Source organism: Barbus barbus, assembly GCF_936440315.1.
Source record: "Barbus barbus genome assembly, chromosome: 41".
In the NCBI taxonomy this organism is placed as follows: domain Eukaryota; kingdom Metazoa; phylum Chordata; class Actinopteri; order Cypriniformes; family Cyprinidae; genus Barbus; species Barbus barbus.
Window position 1 is genome coordinate 15024023 of NC_136719.1, and position 24528 is coordinate 15048550.

The 24528-nt window shown below is 36.9% G+C and overlaps 2 protein-coding genes across 2 annotated transcripts in view; both read left to right on the forward strand.

Moving 5' to 3' along the window:
• erbb3b (erb-b2 receptor tyrosine kinase 3b) overlaps nt 1–15486 on the forward strand; it is a 41465-nt gene extending 25979 nt beyond the window's left edge. Inside the window, exons 9-29 of the mRNA XM_079402503.1 lie at nt 1151–1264; nt 1403–1520; nt 1800–1873; nt 1995–2085; nt 4308–4504; nt 4626–4758; nt 4851–4944; nt 6007–6164; nt 6280–6333; nt 6431–6572; nt 7613–7732; nt 7871–7969; nt 8050–8235; nt 8323–8478; nt 9175–9250; nt 9325–9471; nt 9653–9750; nt 9838–10020; nt 10370–10435; nt 13972–14212; nt 14301–15486. Of these exons, the coding sequence (XP_079258629.1) occupies nt 1151–1264; nt 1403–1520; nt 1800–1873; nt 1995–2085; nt 4308–4504; nt 4626–4758; nt 4851–4944; nt 6007–6164; nt 6280–6333; nt 6431–6572; nt 7613–7732; nt 7871–7969; nt 8050–8235; nt 8323–8478; nt 9175–9250; nt 9325–9471; nt 9653–9750; nt 9838–10020; nt 10370–10435; nt 13972–14212; nt 14301–15118 (3365 nt within the window). The 3' untranslated portion in view covers nt 15119–15486. The remainder of the gene's footprint in view (nt 1–1150; nt 1265–1402; nt 1521–1799; nt 1874–1994; nt 2086–4307; nt 4505–4625; nt 4759–4850; nt 4945–6006; nt 6165–6279; nt 6334–6430; nt 6573–7612; nt 7733–7870; nt 7970–8049; nt 8236–8322; nt 8479–9174; nt 9251–9324; nt 9472–9652; nt 9751–9837; nt 10021–10369; nt 10436–13971; nt 14213–14300) is intronic.
• A 1201-nt stretch (nt 15487–16687) lies between these two features.
• On the forward strand, nt 16688–23762 carry pa2g4b (proliferation-associated 2G4, b). Its single transcript, XM_079401979.1, has 13 exons — nt 16688–16924; nt 17685–17813; nt 18474–18579; nt 18653–18722; nt 18801–18893; nt 19360–19423; nt 19504–19582; nt 19669–19747; nt 19840–19973; nt 21178–21272; nt 21539–21666; nt 22609–22662; nt 22749–23762. The coding sequence occupies exons 1-13, from the start codon at nt 16837–16839 to the stop codon at nt 22812–22814; spliced, it is 1185 nt and encodes a 394-aa protein (XP_079258105.1). The 5' UTR covers nt 16688–16836; the 3' UTR covers nt 22815–23762.
• Nucleotides 23763–24528: the final 766 nt, after the last annotated feature.

The window sequence follows — 24528 nt, forward strand, 5'->3', positions numbered from 1 at the left end:
TGACAGTGCATCAGAACTGCACTGATGTATCTATGGAAGACCATGAACAACTTGGTGAACATGACACAAGTTTAAACAAACGCCGGATTTGAATGGTGCTACACCACTCCCATCAGTGTGTTGTTCTTTTTGATTAAATTTGTGGCTGGAGAGTCCACAATTAACACTCACCATACACCACCTGTGATGGCGTAGCAGAGTAAATAAAACACAGGAGAGATTGCTGGTGCCATTTTTAGGAATTGCAACATAATACATGGTTTTAAACCACAATGTATGATTGCTAGTCTTGAGCAACATCAGATCAGAGATACCAAAAGTATGCTAAAGAAAATGGACTTTAACTTCCCATTAAAAGCATATTCAGAAAGTCACAGAAAAATCCACTAAATAAATAATTAACAAAACTAAAAAAAATCTTAAAATAATTTAATTAAAAAATATTTTTCTTTAAAAATAAATATTCTTAAATAATTCTTAAAAAGTATTTTAAAATACATATAGTTTATCATTTTAATTATTTTTATTTATAGAAATTTTTATCTGACTTAAGCAACATGAACAAATCAAATCATTGTCACTTACCATCAAAAAAGTATATACAGAAAGCCACAGTACCAAAAAACAAATAACCACAAAATTATTCCTTCAAAAAATTAAATTATTTATTTTGAAAATGTCTAAAAAAATACATATAGGCCCGGTTTCACAGACGTGGCTTAGACTAAACCAGGATTACACCATAGTTCAATTTTTATAAACGTGCTTAGAAACATTACTGATGTGCATCTTGAGACAAAACAAAGGCACTGATATAATTTTAGTCAGTGCAAGTTTCTTTCAGTTGAAACAGCTCAGACTTACATTTTAGTCTAGGACTAGGTTTAAGCCTTGTCTGTGAAACCGGGGAATATTTTTTATAATTGACATGCTTTTTATTTATAGAAATTTTATGTATATGTACTAATTTTTTAAAGGTTATTAATAGAAGGCAGGGGGCTCTTGTTTGAGGACTGTGTTTGTTTATGATGCTATTATAATGGTAGTTTACAAAGCACATTAAAGAAAAAAGAGAATTTTATAAGACTCTTAAGACACATATTAAAGAGTGTAGTTTGTAGAATGGATGCATTTATACTCTTTTTTTCAGATCACTTTATTGTGGATGGCAGTGCATGTGTGAGCAGTTGCCCTCCTGGTAAAAGAGAAAAAAAGAAAAATGGCATTAAGCAGTGTGAACCTTGCATTGGCCTGTGCCCCAAAGGTAATGTGTTCATCTAACCATTATTTAATTTACTAGACCACAGCAACTGAATGCAGTGTATGCTTATGAGTCTTGAATAAGATACAATTCATTTGGTGTTATGTGGCCCCTCAGATTTTTTTCTCATTCTCTGTATAGTATGTGAGGGAACGGGAGCCAGTCATAGACAGACTGTGGACTCCAGTAACATAGACAGCTTTATCAACTGTACCAAGATCCAAGGAAGTCTACATTTTCTGATCTTAGGTATCAAAGGGTAAGGCACACACACACAAACACACTCCTTTAATAAGCTCTTACAGACCTGAACAACAATGTGTCATAAACAGTCTGTGCTATATTCCAGACCTTTGCCCTGTAATGTCATCGAAAGCTTTAATTAGGCCTTTACATGTGATTCACTGGCTATTTCTCAGCTTAGATTCATATTAGATATTATTAACTGATGAATAAACAGAGCTGATTGATGAGCGGCCACAGGGAGTCCATGACTGAAATTGTTTATGCTAATATCCACACTGTTCTTATTCTGCAGAGACGTTTATCATAACATACCACCTCTGGAGCCTGAAAAACTCAAAGTGTTTAACACTGTCAGAGAAATTACTGGTATGCTACTTTATTTTAGGCTTAAACTGATTGTTCTCTGTTTGTGTTCTTGTTGCTGTAGTTTTTGTCACGTCATTCTGCGTCATGTTGTGACTCAACGGTGTGTGTGTGTGATTTGTAGGAATTTTGAACATTCAGTCTTGGCCTGATGAACTCAGCGATCTGTCTGTTTTCTCCAGTCTCACTACCATTCAGGGAAGATCTCTACTCAAGTAAGACTGAGAGTGTGTAGGTGTATGTGAGAGTATGATGTTTTATGTGTGTTCGCAGGGTCCAATATTAACTTTTTGCCACATACAAATTTACATGGGTGAATTATACTGGCCATGAAAATTAATATACGGGTTGGATTATTTGATCCCCTGCTGATTTTGTACGTTTGCTCACTGACAAAGAAATGGTCAGTCTATAATTTTAATGGTAGATTTATTTGAACAGTGAGAGACAGAATAACAACAAATAAATCCAGAAAAATGCATTTTAAAAAAGTTATAAATTGATTTGCGTTTTAATGAGTGAAATAAGTATTTGATCCCCTATCAATCAGCAAGATTTCTGGCTCCCAATTGTCTGAGATTAGGAGCACTCCTAATCTCAGTTTGTTACCTGTATAAAAGACAACCTGTCCACAGAGGCAATCAATCAATCAGATTCCAAACTTTCCACCATGGCCAAGACCAAAGAGCTGTCCAAAGATGTCAGGGACAAGATTGTAGACCTACACAAGGCTGGAATGGGCTACAAGACCATCGCCAAGCAGCTTGGTGAGAAGGTGACAACAGTTGGTGCGATTATTTGCAAATGAAAGAAACTAAATAACTGTCAATCTCCCGCGGTCTGGGGCTCCATGCAAGATCTCACCTCATGGAGTTTCAATGATCATGAGAACGGTGAGGAATCAGCCCAGAACTACACCGGAGGATCTTGTCAATGATCTCAAGGCAGCTGGGACCATAGTCACCAAGAAAACAATTGGTAACAAACTACAACTGTACTGCATTATTGTTATTCCAAACTTTTTATATGTTGTTCTATATTTGTTCCATTGTTCTATATTATATATTGTTATATTCTTTTTTTTTTTTTTTTTTTACTTGTATTGTTCAATATTGATGCACATAACGTTTTGGGTCAGATTTTTTAAATGTATTTGAAAGAAGTGTCTTATGCGCACCAAGACTGCATATTTGATAAAAATACAGTTAAAACAATAATATTGTGAAATATCTTATATTTATATTTATATATGTTTATATTTTAATTTATTTTAAAATGAAATTTATTCCTGTGATGCAAAACTGATTTTCAGCACCATCCAGTCTTCAGTGTCACATGATACTTCAGAAATCATTCTACTATGCTGATTTGCTGCTCAAGAAACATTTCTATGCAATTGTTGAAAACAGATCTGCATAATATTTTTGTGGAAAGTATTTTTTTTCAAGATTTTTCATTTGAAAGTTCAGAATAGCCTTTATTGAAATAGGAATCTTGTGAATCTTGAAACATAAGTGTCTTTACTGTCACTTGATACATTTTTTGATCAGTTTAATACATCTTACTCATCCTAAACTTTTAAACGGCACTGTATATATCAGACAAGATTGAACATCTAATGGTTTACACTCATTTGCTAATTGTAAACACTCCTTTTACCACTATCTAATGCTCACTTAAAGTAAATATTTTAATTTTAAGTTAATCAGTCTCAAAATTCATATTATGTAAATTATCATTTTGATGCCTAAAATTACTTGAAGCATGTAAAAAGATTGATTTTAGTTTTTAGTATTTGGTTTCGATTTTAATATCATTCATTGATTGTAACTGTAATGTTGGACCCTGTGTGTGTGTGTGCGTGTGTGCATGCAGTTGCACATCAGTCATTATTTTGTGTGTCTTATCCCAGTCACATCCCATGTTTATTTAATCTTTAATATGTTTGTCTCTCCATAATGCTTTTTAATCCTGCAGTGTTTAACATTGTGTGCGTCTCACCATTGTTTTTTTGTGTGTGTGTGTGTGTGTGTGTTCCCTGTGTTTTGTATGTTACTCTCTTCATTCTCAACATGTGCTTATATCTGTCCCACAGCCGCAAGAGGTATGTACTCCCTGCAAACCGCAAAACTAACTGTCTGAAAACCGGTATTTCTGTACTGCTCTCTCGATGCACAAACATTGTCTTTTTTCTGCTGTGGGTTCCAAGTAATGACGACAATATTCCTGATGGGTTGTGAAATGTTTCCGTTAGGATTAGAGGGGCATGTAGGAGCACATATTCAGGGTCATGAATGGTTCATCTACTTTCGTTTTATAATCTGGCGTGGGTGCTTATATATAAGTTCTCAAGGGAAATCACTGTGGATCTGTCCCTTCCTTCTTTCGTTCTCCCTTGTTTGCTCCAATTTCTCAGTCATTTCATCTTCTCCATTAGGCCCTTCTCTTTGTTGGTGATGAAGATTCCCTCCCTCACGTCTCTAGGACTCCGGTCCTTGCGTGAGATCAGCGATGGCAGTGTGTACATCACTCAAAATAAAAACCTGTGTTATCATCACACCGTTAACTGGACCCAGATTGTCACCAGTAACCGTAATAATGACATCAAGGACAACAAACTCCAGGTCAAATGTGGTAAGTTAAGTTAAGAATGCATACTACTTTTTTCACATATGTATGTTATTATTTTGTTGTCCATCGTTAACTTGTACACAAACAGTTATTTTGTTTTGCATGTCTGTGTTCATGTAAACAGAGGAAGAGGGCCATGTGTGTGACCCACTGTGCTCAGACGCAGGATGTTGGGGCCCGGGGCCTGAGCAGTGTTTGTTGTGCAGGAACCACAGTCGGCACGGCACCTGTGTATCTCACTGCAACCTGTACTCTGGGTCAGTGTGCTTATTAGATTTATTATACGTTTTTATTTAGCTTAATTTATTGAAATTTGGGACAGTGTCTGAAGGACTGTGTGTGTCCACAGAGAGCCACGGGAGTTTGCAGGACTGAATGGAGAGTGCCTTGATTGTCACCCTGAGTGTTTACCCCAAAATGGAAAACAAACATGCAAAGGAAAAGTATGCAACACCAAGCCTTTTCTTTCATTCATTTAGCTTTAGCTGTCCACAGAGGGAATGTTGTTCATTTGATTCAATTTAATAAAACTGAAATACAATATAAATATTAGACAAAAAATGTCAGATAGTTGCCAATATTTGTAATTTTTGTTAAAGTAAAACTGCAATAAAAATAAAGCTAAATAAACTGAATAACAAAAAAATAAAATTAAAAGGAAAAATATTAAAATAAAAACTAATTCAAAATATTAACATATTAAACACATTAATAGTATATAAATAATACTAAAATAACACTGGTCCAAATGTGGCACTAAACATTTACTTAAATTAAGAACAATTGACTCATTTGTTGATTTGTTTTATCAATTTTGATAATTGATTCTCATTTCATCCACATTTGGGGCCCCATAACTTTCTCCCTCTCTCATATTTATAGATTTCATCTATCAGTCTGTAAATCCATTTTAGGCATGAAGCAACTCTATTAAAAGCTTAAACGTTCAGATACAAGTTTCTGTTCCTGTGCACAAGTCATATCGTAGCTTTTGCAGTCTTTAAAATAACACAGTCTGCGTATCCTCCTTTAGTTAGATTTTACCCCGCTTAGAGAACATAGGAAAATAGCTCAGATTTTTCCCAGCTTAGATCTGCTGTTCATGTGGTTTGTTTACTTAAACTTTATGATGTCCAAGTCTTTGTTTTTACCAGTGCCTATTTGACACATTTTTAATCAACCTCTCGCATCTTTCTTACTGCATATGATAGTGCTAGAGGGTGTTATGATAATGATGTGAACAAAACTATTTTACGGTAAAAAATTCCAACCCACACACACTGTGTAATGTCTGCATGTTCGGTTGATTACAGTAACCTGCCAGACAGGCTTCGCAGGCTCTTTGATTCAGAACTGTTCATTGTGCAATACATCACTTTTAACAGTGACTTAATAAAAGAAATTCATGCGAACTGTTTGTCTTAGCACAGGTGCTTAGTAACAGGAATATTTGTTCTACTAATAAATAACTTATATAAGTTGGCCTTTCTTTTTTTGTGCTTCAGGGTGCTGATCAGTGTGTAGCATGTTCGAACCTGATGGATGGCCCTCACTGTGTTTCTGCTTGTCCTAATGGAGTGAATGGGGAAAAGGGTCAGACCATTTTTAAATATCCAAATGCAGAAGGTCATTGTCAACCCTGTCACCTCAACTGCACAAGAGGGTAAGTCACGCTAAAACTAATGTGCTCTACAGATGTCACAGTTCCAATTGTTCATTCTGAGGACACTGTGGATGAAATGAAAAATTAATTTGTGGTTATGTTGTGCCCCCACCAGATGCTCAGGCCCTGCACTCACAAACTGTATAGAGGTCGACAGACTTGTGAACAGGTTAGTAGCGGCCTCTTCTGGTTACAATCAGAAAGTACAAACGTTGTCAGATGTAAACATCAATTATGTTTTCCTTAACCAAACACCTTCCTCTTAGTTCTCAGATCGCAGGTATAGCAGTTGCCGTGTTTGCTGGTATCATCGTGCTCCTGGCACTGTTTGTGCTTGGTTTGCTGTATCACAGAGGCCTGGCCATCCGCCGCAAAAGAGCACTGAGAAGGTACCTGGAGAGCGGAGAGGTGAGCCATTTTGTCTGCTTAAATACAAAGCAGTTTACTTAACCTACATGAAAGTAATCAAAAGTAATAAAATATATCTTTACAATATGTATAGTAGCTCAGAAATATATATATTTTTTAAATACACATCTTTATAACAAGTATAACTTTACAATAAGTTTTCATTTGTTAACCTTAGTTAACCTCATTAGTAAACAGGATCTACAAATGATTAATACTTCTACAGCATTTATTAATCTTAGTTAATGTTAAGTTCAACATTTACTAATACATTAATAGATATCAAAAGTTGTCTCTGTTAGATTGGTTAATGTCCTGTGAACTAACATGAACATGAGCATTATTATAAATGATCAGTAACAAAGGTTAATAAATGCTGTAAAATTCATAGTTCATTGTTAGAGCTTGTTAGTTAATGCATTAACCATTGTTAACAAATGAAAGCTTATTGTTAATTTTACCAATACATTGAACAAATTGATCAAAAGTGACTGTAAAGTAATAGTAAATAAGTAAAAAACTATGTATTACGTAAATCAAGGTTTTCCTAAAAATATTAAGCAGCATAACTGATTTCAACATTGATCATAAAATGTTTCTTGTACAACAAATCATCACATTACAATGATTTCTGAAGGATAATGTTACACTGAAGACTGAAGTAATGGCTGTTGAAAATGTGGCTTTGCCATCACAGGAATAAATTTTATTTTAAAATCTATTCAAATACAAAACATTTCGTTGTAATAATATTTTACAATATTACTGTTTGTATTGTATTAATAGTCAAACAAATGTAGCTTTGGTGAGCTTGAGAGACTTTCAAAAGCATGAAAAAAATCTTAAAGACCCCAAACTTTTGTACACAGCTTAATATTGCTTAATATTGAATTGTATTAATATTGAGTAACTGAAGAAACATTGCCTTCAGAAAGTGTTTGTGATATTCTGCACCATAGTGTCTAAGAACCGTTGAAGGCCACTGCACTTCCTATGTCATCAAAATGATATGATGCATATTTCCTCCTGTCCTCACACAGAGCATGGAGCCGCTGGATCCAGGAGAGAAGGGGACAAAAGTGCATGCTCGCACCCTAAAACCACAAGAGCTGCGAAAGGGCAAACTTCTGGGCTACGGAGTCTTTGGCACTGTGAATAAGGTTGGAATGACTCACACATTACGTTTGCCTTTGCTCAGTTGAACCTTGAACTGAGTTACCTGTTCTCTGTGACCTGTACCTGTGACCTGTGATCTGTTACCTGTAACTGTGATTAAGCTTAAGTGACTTTATCCTCAGGGCATTTGGATTCCTGAAGGAGACTCTGTAAAAATCCCTGTGGCTATAAAAACCATCCAAGACCGCAGTGGCCGGCAGACCTTCACTGAAATTACTGATGTGAGACAATAGCTTGCAATAATGTACATTCATACATATGTTGCTTCATTCTTTCATACTTATTTTTCACCTGTCCACAGCACATGCTTACGATGGGAAGCCTGGATCACCCGTATATAGTGCGTCTCCTTGGGATCTGTCCGGGAACAAGTCTGCAGCTGGTCACCCAGCTCAGTCCTCACGGATCCTTACTGCAACACCTTCGCCAACACAAAGACAGCCTGGATCCCCAGCGTCTGCTCAACTGGTGTGTGCAGATTGCAAAGGTGAGATGACTGAAGATGAGAAATAGTTTGTAACACAAAACTTATCGGTGCATAATGTTTATACACAACATCTGTATGTATCTTTAGGGAATGTATTATCTTGAGGAGCACTGCATAGCCCATAGGAACCTCGCTGCACGCAACGTGCTGCTCAAGAGTGACTACATAGTACAGATCTCAGACTTTGGGGTGGTAGACTTGCTGTATCCAGATGATAAGAAATATGTGTACAGTGAACACAAGGTAATTTACAGATTAAACTTCTCCTGAAATATGAGATATACACTACCGTTGAGTTTAGGGTTGGTATGATTGTATTTTTTTTTTTTTTTAAAGAAGTCCCTTATGCTCACCAAGGCTGCATTTATGCATTTAAAAACAGTTAATAAGTAATATTATTACTTAAGTAACATTATAACAATTTATAATTTTTTTTTTAACATTTTAATATATATTTTAAAATGCAATTTGTGATGGCAAAGCTGAATTTTCAGCAGCCATTTCTCCAGTTTTCAGTGTCACATGATGATCCTTCAGAAATCATTCTATTATGCTGAATTGCTGCTGAAGAAATCTTATTATTATTATTATCAATGTTGAAAACAGTTCTGCTCCCAAACATTTTTGTGGAAACCATGATACTTTTTTTTCAGGATTCTTTTATTTTATTTTAGAAAATGCAAAGAAACAGAATTTATTTGGAAATAGAATATTTTTTGTAACATGATAAAAGTCTTTACTATCACTTTTAATCAGTTTAATGCATTCTTGCTGAAAGCATAAGTTTCTTTAAAAAATATTTTTAAAACAAATATATTAAATTAATATAAAATGATAATACAATATATATACTCACATATATAATATATATAATCACACCATCTAGTAAAGGGGGTGATAATTTGTTATTTTTATGAAAATAAGGTTGTTTTTTTTCAGATGCCAATAAAATGGATGGCATTAGAGAGCATCCTCTTCAGAAGATACACTCATCAGAGTGATGTGTGGAGCTACGGTGAGCCTCAGTGCTGTTGAATATCAGGAGTTTGATTTTGTTTAGTTGTTTGAAGTTCTTCTGGCTTATTCCAGGGGTCACTATATGGGAGATGATGTCATATGGAGCCGAGCCATATGCATCCATGCATCCTCATGATGTGCCAGGTCTACTGGAGAAAGGAGAGCGACTGGCTCAACCACAGATCTGCACCATAGATGTCTACATGGTCATGGTCAAGTGTAAGGCAGATGCTAGACATATTTGGGAAACATTTAATAATTTTAAGCACTGTTAGGGCACTGAACATCTTTATAAACAATAAAAATGTATAAATAATAAAAATTAAATAATAAATTAGATAATTATTAAATAATAAATAAAAAATATAAATAATACAAATTATAACCCCTCTATCCTCAGGCTGGATGATTGATGAGAATGTAAGGCCTACATTTAAAGAGCTCGCCAGTGAATTTACGAGAATGGCAAGGGATCCACCACGATACCTTGTGGTGAAAGTAAGAAATCAAGATTTTATATGGAAATGTTCTCCAGGAAGCAGGTTTGTGATTGCTTTTAACATTGATTTCTGTATCAATATGTAGCCGCCTCAAAATTGCGCTGGTGCAGATGAAAGCCACCAGCGATATGTTAAAAGCTCTCATTTAGAGGGAAACTTGGAGGAGGATGATGATGATGATGAGGTATTGCAGAATGGGTTTGCTACTCCTCCCCTCCAGCTGTCACCAACTAGAAGTCATTCTCGCATCCGTATGGCCTCCTACAGGGTGAGATGTCTGCAATACAAATACAAAAAAAAAAATTTCAGTCAGAATTCTTTTATGTTTTTGAAAGTCTCTCATACTTACCAAGGCTGAATTGAGTTGATGCAGTAAAAACAGTAGTATAATGAAATTTGATTACAATTTAAAATACAGCTTTATTTTATTCTATTTTAAAATGTAATTTATTCCTGTGATTACTAAGCTTAATTTTCATCAGTCATTACTCCAGTCTTCAGAGTCACATGATCCTTTAGAAATCATTCTAATATGCAGATTTTTTCAGTGTTCTTTGATGACTACAAAGTTCAAAAGAACAGGATTTAATTTAAATCATTTTTTTCTCTCTCTTCAGGGCACCACAGAACACACAACACCGATAGGCTATCTCCCCATGACCCCAGGGGAAGACCATAGACAGGTCAGCTTTCATATTATTGGATTGGATTGGATTGGATTCAATTTATTGTCATTGCACATGTAGGTACAAGGCAACGAAATGCAATAGAGAAGAAGAACTACAGCATAACATGAGGAAAGAGAGGAGAAAAAAAAGTGTCCTCGCACTGCGTTCTTGGAAGAGAACGCAGCGCGAGAACAGACAAAAAACCTCAGCATAAAGCACAGTCAACACAGGAACATAACTTGCATAGTAATCCTAGTTCAGACGAAACAGCCATCCGGCCAGCCGCCATTCAGCGCAAACCCACGGACCCGTTAACGCCTGACAGGATGAAGCGACGAAGGCGTGGGATGGGGTTAGGGAGGTGTATGAGTGTGTGTATGTGTAAGTTCGTGTGAGTTCGTATGCCTTGAAATCCGTTTCGCCAGCACTCCAAACCAGTCGACTCAGTTCGCAGGTTGTGATGCGACATAGCAATTGCCATGGAAACGTCCTTGGACAGAGCACAAGCGCCCGACAATAACAAGGTGTTTTTGGGAGGAGGGAATGGAAGAAAGAGCGTCTCCCTGCAGTATTCACCGGAGAGTTGATACCAGAGCGGCCTTGCCAAGCCGTTCTGTTGTGGGAAGCCGGAAAGAGATAAGATTGTTTTGTCTTAGTGCGAACAGCTGTCTTCCAGTTTCACAGCTAATTCTCATTGTCCATTCTGATCTCCATGTCCGTCGATTTTTCTATCCAAAGCCGAGAGCTTAGCCGTGATTGAATCCATATTGCGGTTAATCGCCTCAGTCTCCGAGGCGACCGCTCTGCCTACAGCCTCAATCATGACGGGCAGCCGTGAGAGGTTTTGGACAGCCAGTCCCGTCTCCTTAATTTTCTGATAATTTAGGGCAACGCCTAATCCAAATAGCAGAAACCCAGTTATCATTGTTCCGAATAAGAAGATGTCTTCAATGTCCTCCACGGAGAGAGCCGCCAGACACACGACCCGCCATCTCTCCCATGCGTCCATCGTGTAGCCAGCAGCAAACGTCCCAGCGGGACATTCCGGTTCTCCAGATCCCGCTTTCCTAGTCGAGAAGATGGTGTCAATTGCATTTAGAGACCAGTTGATCAGATCCATAATTTCGGTTTTGCAAATAGTGCAGCGAGAGTCTCTTAAGAGGACAGGACAATACAAGAGAGCAAGCAGGGAAGTTCAGGAGGGAGGGAGGGAAGAAAAATGCGACCGCCTTCGAACAGAGCCAAACGAGAATGTTGTCTTGACAACAGTTATACAAATAACTTCAAGCTTTCAGCTCAAATTAACTTTTTTTTATTATATCATAGTATGAACATGCATTAGATCAGGGGGTTTCAAACTTTTTGGTGCCGAGGACCCCCATATGTAATCCTCTTGCAAGAAACCCCTTTCATAAAATCTAAAGTCAGCTGTATATTTTTATGTTTAAAGACTCATTTATACTGAGTAAGTGAAAGCAACATAAAATAATAGTCTTTGTATTACTTATATTATCAAGTATTTCTTTCTTTATTATTTATTATATTAACATGCCTGAGCAAAATAATTTATCTAGGAAACACTGACTTTGCATTAAGCAGTGGTTTCAACCTTTTTGATTCAAAGGACCCACACAATATTCAAATATTCAGTATTTCTGGGAATTCCTTTGTAATAATAACAAAGCTGCTTGTTTTTATTGATATGTAACATTATTTAACTAATAATTAATTTTGCGACTCCAGAAGTGTAATATACACTGCAAAAAATGACTTATATTACTTAGTATTTTGTCTTGATTCTAGTCAAAATATCTAAAAATTCTTAAATCAAGATACTTTTACTAGATAAGCAAAATAACTTAAGATATTTAGTCTTGTTTCCAGGGGAGGGGGAACTAAATTAAGTGCATTTTGCTTAAAACAAGTAGAATTATCTGCCAGTGGGGTAAGTAAAATATTCTTAAAACAAGAGTATTTCACTTACCCAAAAGGCCTATTTCTCTCAAATATTGTTCACAAATCTGTCTAAATCTGTGTTAGTGAGCACTTCTCCTTTGCCGAGATAATCCATCCACCTCACAGGTGTGGCATATCAAGAGGTTGATTAAACAGCATGATTATTGCCTTAGGCTGGCCACAATAAAAGGCCACTCTAAAATGTGCAGTTTTATCACACAGCACAAAGCCACAGATGACGCAAGTTTTGAGGGAGCGTGCAATTGGCATGCTGACTGCAGGAATGTCCAGCAGAGCTGTTGCCCGTGAATTGAATGTTCATTTCTCTACCATAAGCCATCTCCAAAGGCGTTTCAGAGAATTTGGCAGTACATCCAACCGGCCTCACAACCGCAGACCACATGTAACCACACCAGCCCAGGACCTCCACATCCAGCATCTTCACCTCCAAGATCGTCTGAGACCAGCCACACGGACAGCTGCTGCAACAATCGGTTTGCATAACCAAAGAATTTCTGCACAAACTATCAGAAACCGTCTCAGGGAAGCTCATCTGCATGCTCGTCGTCCTCATCGGTGTCTTGACCTGACTGCAGTTCGTCGTCGTAATCGACTTGAGTGGGCAAATGCTCACATTCGATGGCATCTGGCACTTTGGAGAGGTGTTCTCTTCACGGATGAATCCCGGTTTTCACTGTACAGGGCAGATGGCAGACAGCATGTATGGTGTCATGTGGGTGAGCAGTTTGCTGATGTCAACGTTGTGGATCAAGTGGCCCATGGTGGCGGTGGGGTTATGGTATGGGCAGGCGTATGTTATGGACAACGAACACAGGTGCATTTTATTGATGGCATTTTGAATGCACAGAGATACTGTGACGAGATCCTGAGGACCATTGATGTGCCATTCATCCACGACCATCACCTCATGTGGCAGCATGATAATGCACGGCCCCATGTTACAAGAATCTGTACACAATTCCTGGAAGCTGAAAACACCCCAGTTCTTGTATGGCCAGCATACTCACCGGACATGTCACCCATTAAGCATGTTTGGGATGCTCTGGATCGGCGTATACGACAGCGTGTTCCAGTTCCTGCCAATATCCAGCAACTTCGCACAGCCATTGAAGAGGAGTGGGCCAAAATTCCACAGGCCACAATCAACAACCTGATCAGATGTGTTGCACTGCGTGAGGCAAATGGTGGTCACACCAGATACTGACTGGTTTTCGGAACCCCCCCGGACTCCCCCGATACAGTAAAACTGCACATTTTAGAGTGGCCTTTTATTGTGGCCAGCCTAAGGCACACATGTGCAATAATCATGCTGTCTAATCAGCATCTTGATATGCCACACCTGCGAGGTGGATGGATTATCTCGGCAAAGGAGAAGTGCTCACTAACACAGATTTAGACAGATTTGTGAACAATATTTGAGAGAAATATGCCTTTTGTGTACATAGAAAAAGTCTTAGCTCTTTTAGTTCTGCTCATGAAAAATGGGGGCAAAAACAAAAGTGTTGCGTTTATAATTTTGTTCAGTGTATATATATACGAATATGAAGCAATCTATTTGTATTGTTCCCACACAGATGAGAGCCCAGAGGAGGAAAAAGTCAGGCTCAGTGAGGACAGAGTCAGAGTGCTCAGAGGGCAGAGGGACCATGGTGGACATTGAAATGGCTTTTCAAACAGGTAGTCTGCGCAGAGGCAGCAGCCGTTTGGACAGCGCCTACATGTCCACCGGCGTGTCTGTGGCCTCAGATCCATTTTCTTCAGGTCTGGAAGGTGTAGACGAGGACCATTATGGATACGTGTTGCCCACAGAAAGAGGTAAACTAATACTGCACTCACAGTTTATGTTTAGTCATTATTGGGACTCAACTGTGTGCCATTTTATAAGACATATCTTCTCATTTAGGTTCCAGAAGCACCGTTCCTCATGGTAGGACATCTAGAAACTCAAAGAGTGCTCTTCCTCCACCCAAAACAGATGTACAAGAGTATGAGTTAATGAACAAACAGCCCCCTCGGCTTTCTACTTCACCCACAGACAGCACTGATGGTTCTTCAGCACTGTGTAACCCATCCTTCCCTGCTTCTCCTTACACATGCAGCATTTTACCACAGAAGAGAGACACTGACACTGACACAACACAAACCGAACAGTCAGATAATGGTACTTGTCCACCTGAAGGGGACAGTGTGGAGTCTGCTGCTGCTGCTGCTGCTTGTGGATACAGTCTGGTTGGAACAGAAACATGTACTACTGATGAGAACAAGTCTGAGAGCAGCCCTGTAGAGGAAGAGCCACCCACAGAGCCACAGCCACAAGAAGCGGTGGTTGAGTATGAATACATGGACATATGTACAGACTTAAACCAGCAAAACAGTTCCGCAAGCAGTCCAGATGAAGTGGAGAGTGACAGCAGAGAAGCGATTTACCAAAATGTAAGTGCAAGACATAAGGAGAACAAGGATTCTGATCTCACTACGCGGCACAGTGAATATGTGGACATGGAGGCTTCTGGGAGAATTGGCTCTGAGGACAGAGATCAGGGTGATTATCAGAACTTTCCAGTAAAGGGAAGACCTGTTGTAGGAGAGGAGCCACAAAAGACTGGTCTCAGATCCTACATAAAAGTGTGTGCTGGAGTGGAGGCGCAAAACACTTCATTTGACAACCCGGACTACTGGCACAGCAGACTGTTCCACAAGCAGGATGCCGTTTGCACATAATTACTGACTTCAGCTGATTAACGTATATGATGTGATGGATCAGTGGTGGAAACAGAATGGACTGGCAGTTTCTAAGGATGTATATCTACCATGTGTTCAGCATTTGAACATATACATTTATGCTAAGGCGCCAACAAAATATTATACTTTACTATAGTATAAAATCACTTGTCTTGTTGAAGATTGGCCTACCTCCACTTGTGTGTCTCTGATGTGCAACTCCTGTGGTTTTGTATAGATTTATGTTTGTTTTTTAAGACAATGATTTTTGTGTACTCAATGAGGAACAAGTTTTTTTTTTTAAACAGAACAAAACAATTATTGTATATTGATTTTTCTCTGTCACTAAAAGTAATCTTTCAAGTTTATTGTCTCCCATATTTAATTATTATTATCTGAAAATATTTAGCTGTCACCAATGTTTTGTCAAGCTAGAGCAGGTTATTATATTAAAAATATTTTATTTAAAAATATAAAAATCATTTTATATATTTATATATAAAAAAAGAAATATAAAGATTGAACTAAGTCTGTGAGTCAGATTGTTGCATATTTTATTACTGTTATTTACAGGTAAACCGCAGAGTTAGAAGATAATGGTTTAAAAACTGAATTTAGATTATGATTTGTCTGAAATAAAAATACTGTTTTGTTGTTAATGCTTTACATCTTATGTGTTTACCAGGTTTCATTTAAATGATATAAAATAGCCTACCAGTTATCAACACAATTTATAATCGTTACATGTCAGCTTTCACAAGCTGCTACATTTGGTTAATTTCAAGTCAAATATGACCATTTAGGATTTATTATAACCACCAGTGTTTTGATTCACTAAAATGAACTGACTTTTAACATTTGTTCGGTAATCTGAAACCAGTCGAGCTCAATTACATGTATACGTTGTTAGATTTAGATTTCTTCACATCAATAATAAAATGAACGTACTCACAAGTCTTGATAAACGGCAGATGTAGAGTCATGAACCACGATAAACTCACTGCAGGGGCTGGCGCTCTCCCTGGCAGCTATCTAAACTCAACAAGGTGCTTGAAAATTACAACAAATGGCACATTTAAAGTGCTAAATATTGTAGGCCTAATTATAATTTCATAAAAATCCCATGCATGTTATTTTGAGGATAGAGACAACACAAAATCTGATGAAGGCAATACAATTATTCTTTTAAGAGTTCATTTGTATTCCAGTTTTTTGAAAAAAAAATACAGATTGGTTGGAAAGGAAAGTGCATAAATTGAATAAAAATATTTGCCATGATGATATTTGCTATGATTTTTTCTTTATTCTCTTCACACATAAACTGAATTTAAAACAACATAACTGTGTGTGTGCGCATGTGTGATACACAATAAATATTGAAATTATTCAGATTATTCATAGAATAAAAGTTTAACTTTAACAAAAAAAAGAAATGTAAGATGTTAAAGATTTACATAAAACACTGACATCTCTGCCAAACTGGAATTTTTTTGACGAGATACAATTTCCTCGAGCTCCCGCAGAGGTCGCTCTGTCAGTCTATCCGCAGCTCTGCGGCTTTTATTTTGAAGTGCGGTGCAGTAATCGGCCATCTTGCGCGTTTCCACGGCTGCTGCTGGCGCAGGCTGTGAGATCTGAAGCGTGCTGTGCTCCATCATCCCACAAGCGAAGCGAGGGAAAAAGTTACGAGCTCCTCTTGAATCCCACCACTGACAAGCATGTCAGGAGACGACGACCAGCAAGAGCATACCATCGCTGATGACTTGGTGGTCACCAAGTACAAGATGGGGGCCGACATAGCAAACCGTAAGATTGATTCTGGAGCTTTATGCGTGATAAAGGGTTGATTTTGACCGAGCGGGGATACAGCTCAGCTCTCGGCCATGTGTCTGCGAGCTGTAGTGAGATAGACATCGATGCCAGTCATTTCTAGTTTTTTTGACTTGACTTAACTTGAAATCGTACGGACAAGCATCAGCAGCCGGCGTTTTGTAATCTTAAGAGCGTTATTTATGTTTATACATATTCGGCTAGCAGGTTAGCCAGTTAGCTGTAGTTGGAAGGTAACGTACCGACTTAAAGTGATTATTCTCCCAAAAAGTTACATTTCTGTCATTATTTACACACCCTAATTTTACTCTAAACCTGCATGACTATGAACCACAAAAGGAAATGTTTGACACAATGTAAGTGACTGACAGCCTCTGAGTCACCATTCACTTTCATTGCATCTTGTTCCTTGCAGTGAGAGTGAGTGGCGACTGACCCTGTCATTCTGCCTAACGTCTCCTGTTGTGTTTGTCTAATACACATATATATATATATATATATATGTAGATTATAATGCTAATGTAATGTGTTTAAAAAAAAGTGTCCAGTAGATTTATTGGCAGGTGCTGAGAAAGTTTTAGCTACTGAAATCTTCAATTTCTTTCTTTTTACCAGAAGTGCTTACTGATTTAATGTGTATTGATCTTCTTCAGACCGGGTCCTGTCATATAGTTCTTTAGGGAGAGCTTCAAAATCCTGAAATGAGTTTTTTTAATGTGAAATTTCTCTCTTTCAGAGGCTTTGAAGGTGGTCATCGAGGCAGCCAAGCCTGGTGTGTCTGTCCTCAGTCTGTGCGAGAAAGGAGATGCTTTCATCACTGCCGAAACAGGCAAGGTCTTCAAGAAGGAGAAAGATATAAAGAAAGGTAAGAATGCTTCTGAAAAGAGCTACATAATATTCATTGCAATCTTCAATCAGTGATTTAAAAAGTGAACTTAATCAGTGATTTTAAATGTTTTTTTTCTTTTTTTATTGTCTTGATTTTATGTATTTATTTTGGAAATTATATATTTAAAATATAAATATATAATATTCATTAAAATGAATCTAAATTTATTTTGATTCTATTTTTACATTTTACTTTATATTTAAAAAATAAATTATTTATTAGATATAAAGAATTTTTCAAAGGTTAGGAAACATTACATTTCTAAATGTTTTAATCAAATTTCTTATGCTCACCAAGGCTGCACCTGTGTGCTCAAAAATACAGTAAAAACAGTAATATTGTGACATAGTATTACAATTTAAAAGAGCTGTTTTTTTTGTTTTTTAATATATTTAAATATGTCATTTATTCCTGTAATGGCAAAGCTGAATTTTCAGCATCCATTTCTTATGAATAGTTATTTCAAATTGTAATATTTCACAGTATTACGGTTTTTACTGTATTTTTGATCAAATAAATGCAGCCTTGCTGAGCATAAGAGACTTCATTAAACATTTAACAATCATATTGTTTACAAACTTATGACAAAGTACTCTATATGAAAAAGTAGATTAATATTTCATATTTGTGTGACAGGGATTGCCTTTCCCACCTGTGTGTCTGTGAACAACTGTGTGTGCCACTTCTCACCGATAAAGAGCGATCCAGACTACACGCTCAAAGACGGTGACTTGGTTAAAATGTGAGTGTTATTTCTGTTCGATATAGAAATGTATGTATTTTTTTCTTCATTACATTTTTTTTTTTTAATACAGGGACCTTGGAGTGCATGTGGATGGCTTCATCTCCAACATTGCTCATAGCTTTGTGGTTGGCGCAACCAAGGTATGTCTCATGTTGTGAATGCCACAAAACTCATTTTTCATTCTGTTAGAAGTGCACTTAATTTTGCTGTTCTTCTAGGTTGCTCCTGTGACAGGACGGAAAGCGGATGTGATCAAAGCTGCCCACTTGTGTGCAGAAGCTGCTCTCCGGCTGGTTAAACCTGGGAATCAGGTTAGATAGAATCAATCCGGTCCTGTAATTAACTGCTAATGCCATCCTCGTGAATAAAACTATATAATGATTTAATCAATTTAAAAAAAAAGTCAAAATCAATTCTCTATTATAAAATGCATAATTCTCTCTTGCGGAGGCCAACTTAAAATCTTGGACAACATGTAAGGGACAATATCTTCAGAAGGATACTACTTAATAAATTGGATAATATTTAAAAATAATGTTATTTTAGTGTTATTATTTATATACTATAATAGCATTTAAAAATATTTATATTTACATTAAAAATATTAAAATAAAATAAAAATTAGTTTTTGTCATTTTTGTTCGCTTTTTATTTCTATTTAACTTGAATAAAATGATTTTTAGTAGTTCACAATGATTTAAATGTTATTCTCGAGGTGTTTAAAATGCATTTAGGAGGTTACAATGGATCAACCACCTGTTTTTCTGTTTTTCTCAGAACACTCAGGTCACAGAGGCCTGGAACAAGATTGCCCAATCATTCAAATGCATGGCCATCGAGGGTGAGCTGACCGAAACCTGAACTCATCTCTGTTGAAACATCATAACATGGTTTTAAAGCTCCTTCTGGCTCTTTACACAGGCATGCTGTCTCATCAGTTAAAGCAGCATGTCATTGATGGAGAGAAGACCATCATTCAGAACCCCACCGACCAGCAAAGGTCAGGATAGTGAAGAGCTAGATCGTATTTGAAAATGTTTGAGTGTTCCTCTATGCTAAATGCTCTCTTTCCTTGTCTGCTGTAAGGAAGGACCATGAGAAGGCAGAATTTGAAGTGCATGAGGTGTACGCTGTGGACGTGCTCATTAGCACCGGAGAGGGGAAGGTGAAGACTCATCTCAGCATCAACTGTTCCCTTGATGTCTGCTGTTAACGGGTGACAGATAGCTGATCACGGTGCTCTCTTTCTCTCTGCAGGCTAGAGACTCCGGACAGAGGACCACTGTTTACAAGCGAGACCCCAGCAAGCAGTATGGACTGAAGATGAAGACCTCCAGGGTGTTCTTTAGTGAGGTTGAGCGGCGATTTGATACCATGCCATTTACTCTGAGGTAATTCGTTTTAGGTTCAATGAGGTTTAATATTTTTATCACCACTAGTTGAAAGTTGGTTAAACTTACATTTAAAGAAGGGCAGCCACTTAAAAATAAAATGAAGAAATCTATTATTAAAGGGGAGGTAAGCTTTTAAATAAAACTTGGCTGTCTGTGCAGTAGAATTGTTTTTGAAATCCATGCTACTTAACTAGAGAAATAAGGCAATTTTCAAATTGTACAATTTTTGCAGCCGCCCTCAAGCTGTTTTGTTACCCCTTAATTCAATAATTCAAAAGTAAAAATATGAAAAGATAAATCACTTACAAATTCATATTAATTCAAAAAGTAATTTAAAATATTGCTTAAATTGAATTAAAATATTTTTTGAATCAATTTAGTACCAAAGAACTGGTACTTTTGATGTTTAAATAACTGTTAATATTGATACATTTTAGTGCAATTTATTCCTGTGATGAAAAAGCAGAATTTTCTGCATCATTACTCCAGTTTTCAGTGTCATAGGATCCTTCAGAAATCATTTTAATATGCTGTTTTACTTCTCAGGAAACTCTTTTTTTGTTGTTGTTGTTAAAGTTGAAAACAGCTGTGCTCCTTAATATTTTGTGCAAACTTTGGCAAATTATTCAGGGATCTTTAAATATTGAAAGATCAAAAGAACTTTATAAATGTCTTAGTTTACTGTCACTTTTAAAGATTTATTTTTTTTGGCATTTATTGCCTTCTATTAGGACAGGACAGTAATTTTGACAGGAAGTGAAGTGGGAGAGAGAGGGAATTGGATCGGGAATTGGATCGGGAAAGGTCCGTGAGCTGGGAGTCGAACTCGGGACAGGCCATTGGCGCCGACTTCACTGTCATTTTTGATCAGTTTAATGCATCCTTGCTGAATAAAAATATGAATTTCCTTCAACAACAAAATCTTACTGGCCCTTTTTTAATGCTAATGTATAAATTATATAAATATATAAACATTAAGTTGTCAGACCAGGTCGCATTCACGTTAATGCATTTGACAGTGTATTCAAGCTATATGTTTACGTGCTTTCCCTCCCAATCAAACGTATGACTGAAGTTTTTCGTACCTCAAATGAAAGTGCATGGCACAAAACAAACTCTTCACCTCTGTTGCTCATCACATTTCTTTGTGTCTCTCTCCTTGTCTTTCTGTCTTTGTGTGGTCTGGTGTCTGTGCTATCAGGGCATTTGAGGATGAGAGTAAAGCTCGACTAGGAGTGGTTGAGTGTGCCAAACACGAGCTGCTTCAGCCCTTCGGTGTGCTGCATGAGAAGGAAGGTAATGCATTAGTACCAGTCATAAAATTTCACTTTTATATGTAAAACCTTCAAGCAAACATGAAGATAAGGGTAAACCTTTGCAACGCATCACTAAATGAAAATAAAATATAATTTCCTGTCACGCTCAGAGAAGTGCATCCAGCACATTTGCCGCATGACCAGGTCAAAGACTATTCTTATTTTAGAAGTTTGGCGCCATCAGCAAAGTCTCGAGAGTCACATTGTCAAACCTTCTGTCTCCTCCCCATCTTCTTTTCTTTCAAGCTGAATATGTAGCGCAGTTTAAATTCACGGTGCTGCTCATGGCAAACGGCCCTCTACGTATCACCAGTGGGCCTTTTGATCCAGACCTTTACAAGTCTGAGCATGAAGTACAAGACCCAGAGCTCAAGGTAAGAAAATTAGGGGTTCTGGTGTCACATACAGGGAACTGGTATGGAAGTTACATTAGAGGTTTATTAAGTTAATATTTACAGAATTTGCTCAATTATTATTTATAGAATTATTGCATTTTTTAGTGTTTTTTAAGGACTAGTTGGAAATTGTATTTTATAAATGTAAATATTCTAATAAGAGCTAGAAGGAACCCAAGTGTGAATAGTTGTCAAAGTATGAAAATTATTTTCAAAAATATTTATATGATAGTAATATTAAAATAATGTTAATAAAACATTATTGCCAAAATTATATTGAAATTAACATGTAGTCTTGGGCTTGGAAAAAATAACTTTAATCGATTCTCATTTTTACGAAACAAAAATGAAACGATATCGTGTTTTAACTGCACATTTACCTCAGAAAAAAGCATATTTGCTGACCATAAACTCATTTGTCAGCTAGAAAAATTCACCCTAGAGAGGAGTACACCATAAAACTTATTCGTTAATTTTTTACTGCTCTTCAATATTTAATTATTATAACTTCATTTAGTGTAAATGAAGTGTTTATATACAAATCAGTTCATTTTAACCTTCAATATTATAGTAATGTAGTACCAACCGACTCCCATTTATATTTTACAGAGTTAGTTGTTTTTTTCCCTTGAAAATTTGCCATGTTGTACATTTATATCCAAAATGATCAGAATCGAATCGAAAGCTTGTGAATCAAAATGGAATTGAATCGTGAGATTTGAGTCAATACCCAGCCCTAATGTTGTCTATAATATGAAATCATTAATTATTAATGTTATTCTTTTTTTAAATATTTTAGTAAATGAACAAGCGGCAAACATTTAGGGGCCATTGGCAAAAAAACTCCTACTCTACGTAATGGAATTCTCCAGTTGATGTTTGCATTCAAGATTTACTGGTAATGTGTTTTGTTATTTGCAGGCATTGTTGCAAAGCTCAGTCAGCCGCAAGGCACAGAAGAAGAAGAAAAAGAAGGTTTGTTGTGTCAGCTTCCGCTATCCCAATTTCTAATGGCACTTTGTGAATATGAAACCATATTTGCATCATTTTTCTTTTCCCAGGCATCCAAAAATGTGGAGAGTGCCACAGGACAACCAGTGGAGGCTGAGAGCGAAGCTGCTGCATAGACTCTCACTGCCAACCAAGCTGACTGACAGAGCCTCTGCACAGCCCAAAGAACAGAACCGTTAAAGCTAATTATGACCTGCCCCACTGAGAGGCCTCTGGCCAAGCCTTCTGTCTTTTGAATACCTCCTCATTAGTTACATAAGACTGCTACAGTGTTTGTGCAGTTTACTTATGTTTGGGAGTGTACGGATGAGCAGGTAGATACTGTCCAACCGTGTTTACAGGTGGCGAGTGCTGGGTTTCTGTTGACCCTCTCTGTCATTGTACAAGCCATCATGAACAATAAAAGTGTAACGGTTGCACTCTTTAGGCAGTTTTGCTACAAAATGCCATTCATGTCCATGCAGATGAGATCCCTGTTTGATGTCTGTTAAAGGTTGAGTTTTTGTCAGTTGGGAAATGATCATAATTTGTATTGATGACCTGTAATGAGTCTTTGGAGCGGTAACTGCCTCACTACACCAACTACAATGGAAGCACTGTTAATCAATTTGGTAAGCTTTGATTTCTGTTAGATGACATTCAGCATTTATTTTCTAGTATTTCCAGAATTATGAAAATGTTTCGATGTAGATCTTTCCCTCTGCTTATTGGTCTGACTTCTGAAACCATTGTTTGACTAAACTGACTGACCAAATTATCCTGCCATTTTATAAACGTACATCTAATAAATTTAATTAGCTAATTGATGGATCAGAGCCTGTTTTTTTGTTTGTTTTTTTTAACACTCAAATATCACAAAATTGAATCAGAATGCAGCAGTCATATGGCATACAGAAATGACATCATAAAACTGTCAAACCTATTCTCATTGGCGCAGGTGTGCTAGTAGAGTATCCACAGGATTAGTTCTAAGTTTGACAACTAGAAAGTGTCAAAATATATAGATATAATTCTAACTACTTTTATGAAATGTTTTGCTCAAATAAAGTGCTTGTGCAACATTCATACCTTTATCAATATTTTGCATACATGTTCAATAAACAATTATTGCGCATGCAATGTCTACTAAAGGTGGCAGGCGATTAAGGTCACGGTTATAATAACTTAGTACATTAAAGAGACCTTTCTGCTGAAAGATGCCCAAGGCTTGAGCACGAGGACTGCACATGTGACCAGAGCAATAGACATAAGATTGTGCTACAGGGTAACGTCTCCCACCAGATGTGCACAAAAAAATGTCAAGTTCGTTGGTGGGAGATTGGAGGAACCTTTCACAGAAAGAATAGGCTAATATAGTGCAGTCCATGAGGATGAGAAGCAGCTGATGCCACACAAGACGAGCCTTGTTCAGGGATTCCTTATTCCATTTATAATTATACCACAGTTGTTGAACTTTTTATGTTAAAACGACTTGCACGTTAAGAAATGTGCTGAAATAAAAACAGTTAAATGTGAGAGTATTTACACAGACACAGTTTCCTACTAATACCATAATTACGTATTAGGAATAAACTGTTTATAGAGGTGCCATATTTATCCGTTGAATTGGACATAACGTAATGACAAAATTGTTTGTTTTGAATATGTTTTGCCTTTTTTCTGTTATAAAATGCACAGTTTGTCGTCTATGTCAGATTCAATAAAATAAATAAGATGGTAAATCAAACCAAAAAGTTATGAAACATTAAATGAAACCATTTGGTTAATTATATTATTAATTATAAATTTATACTAAAGAAAGTATTTAATTAATAATAGGTCTATATTACA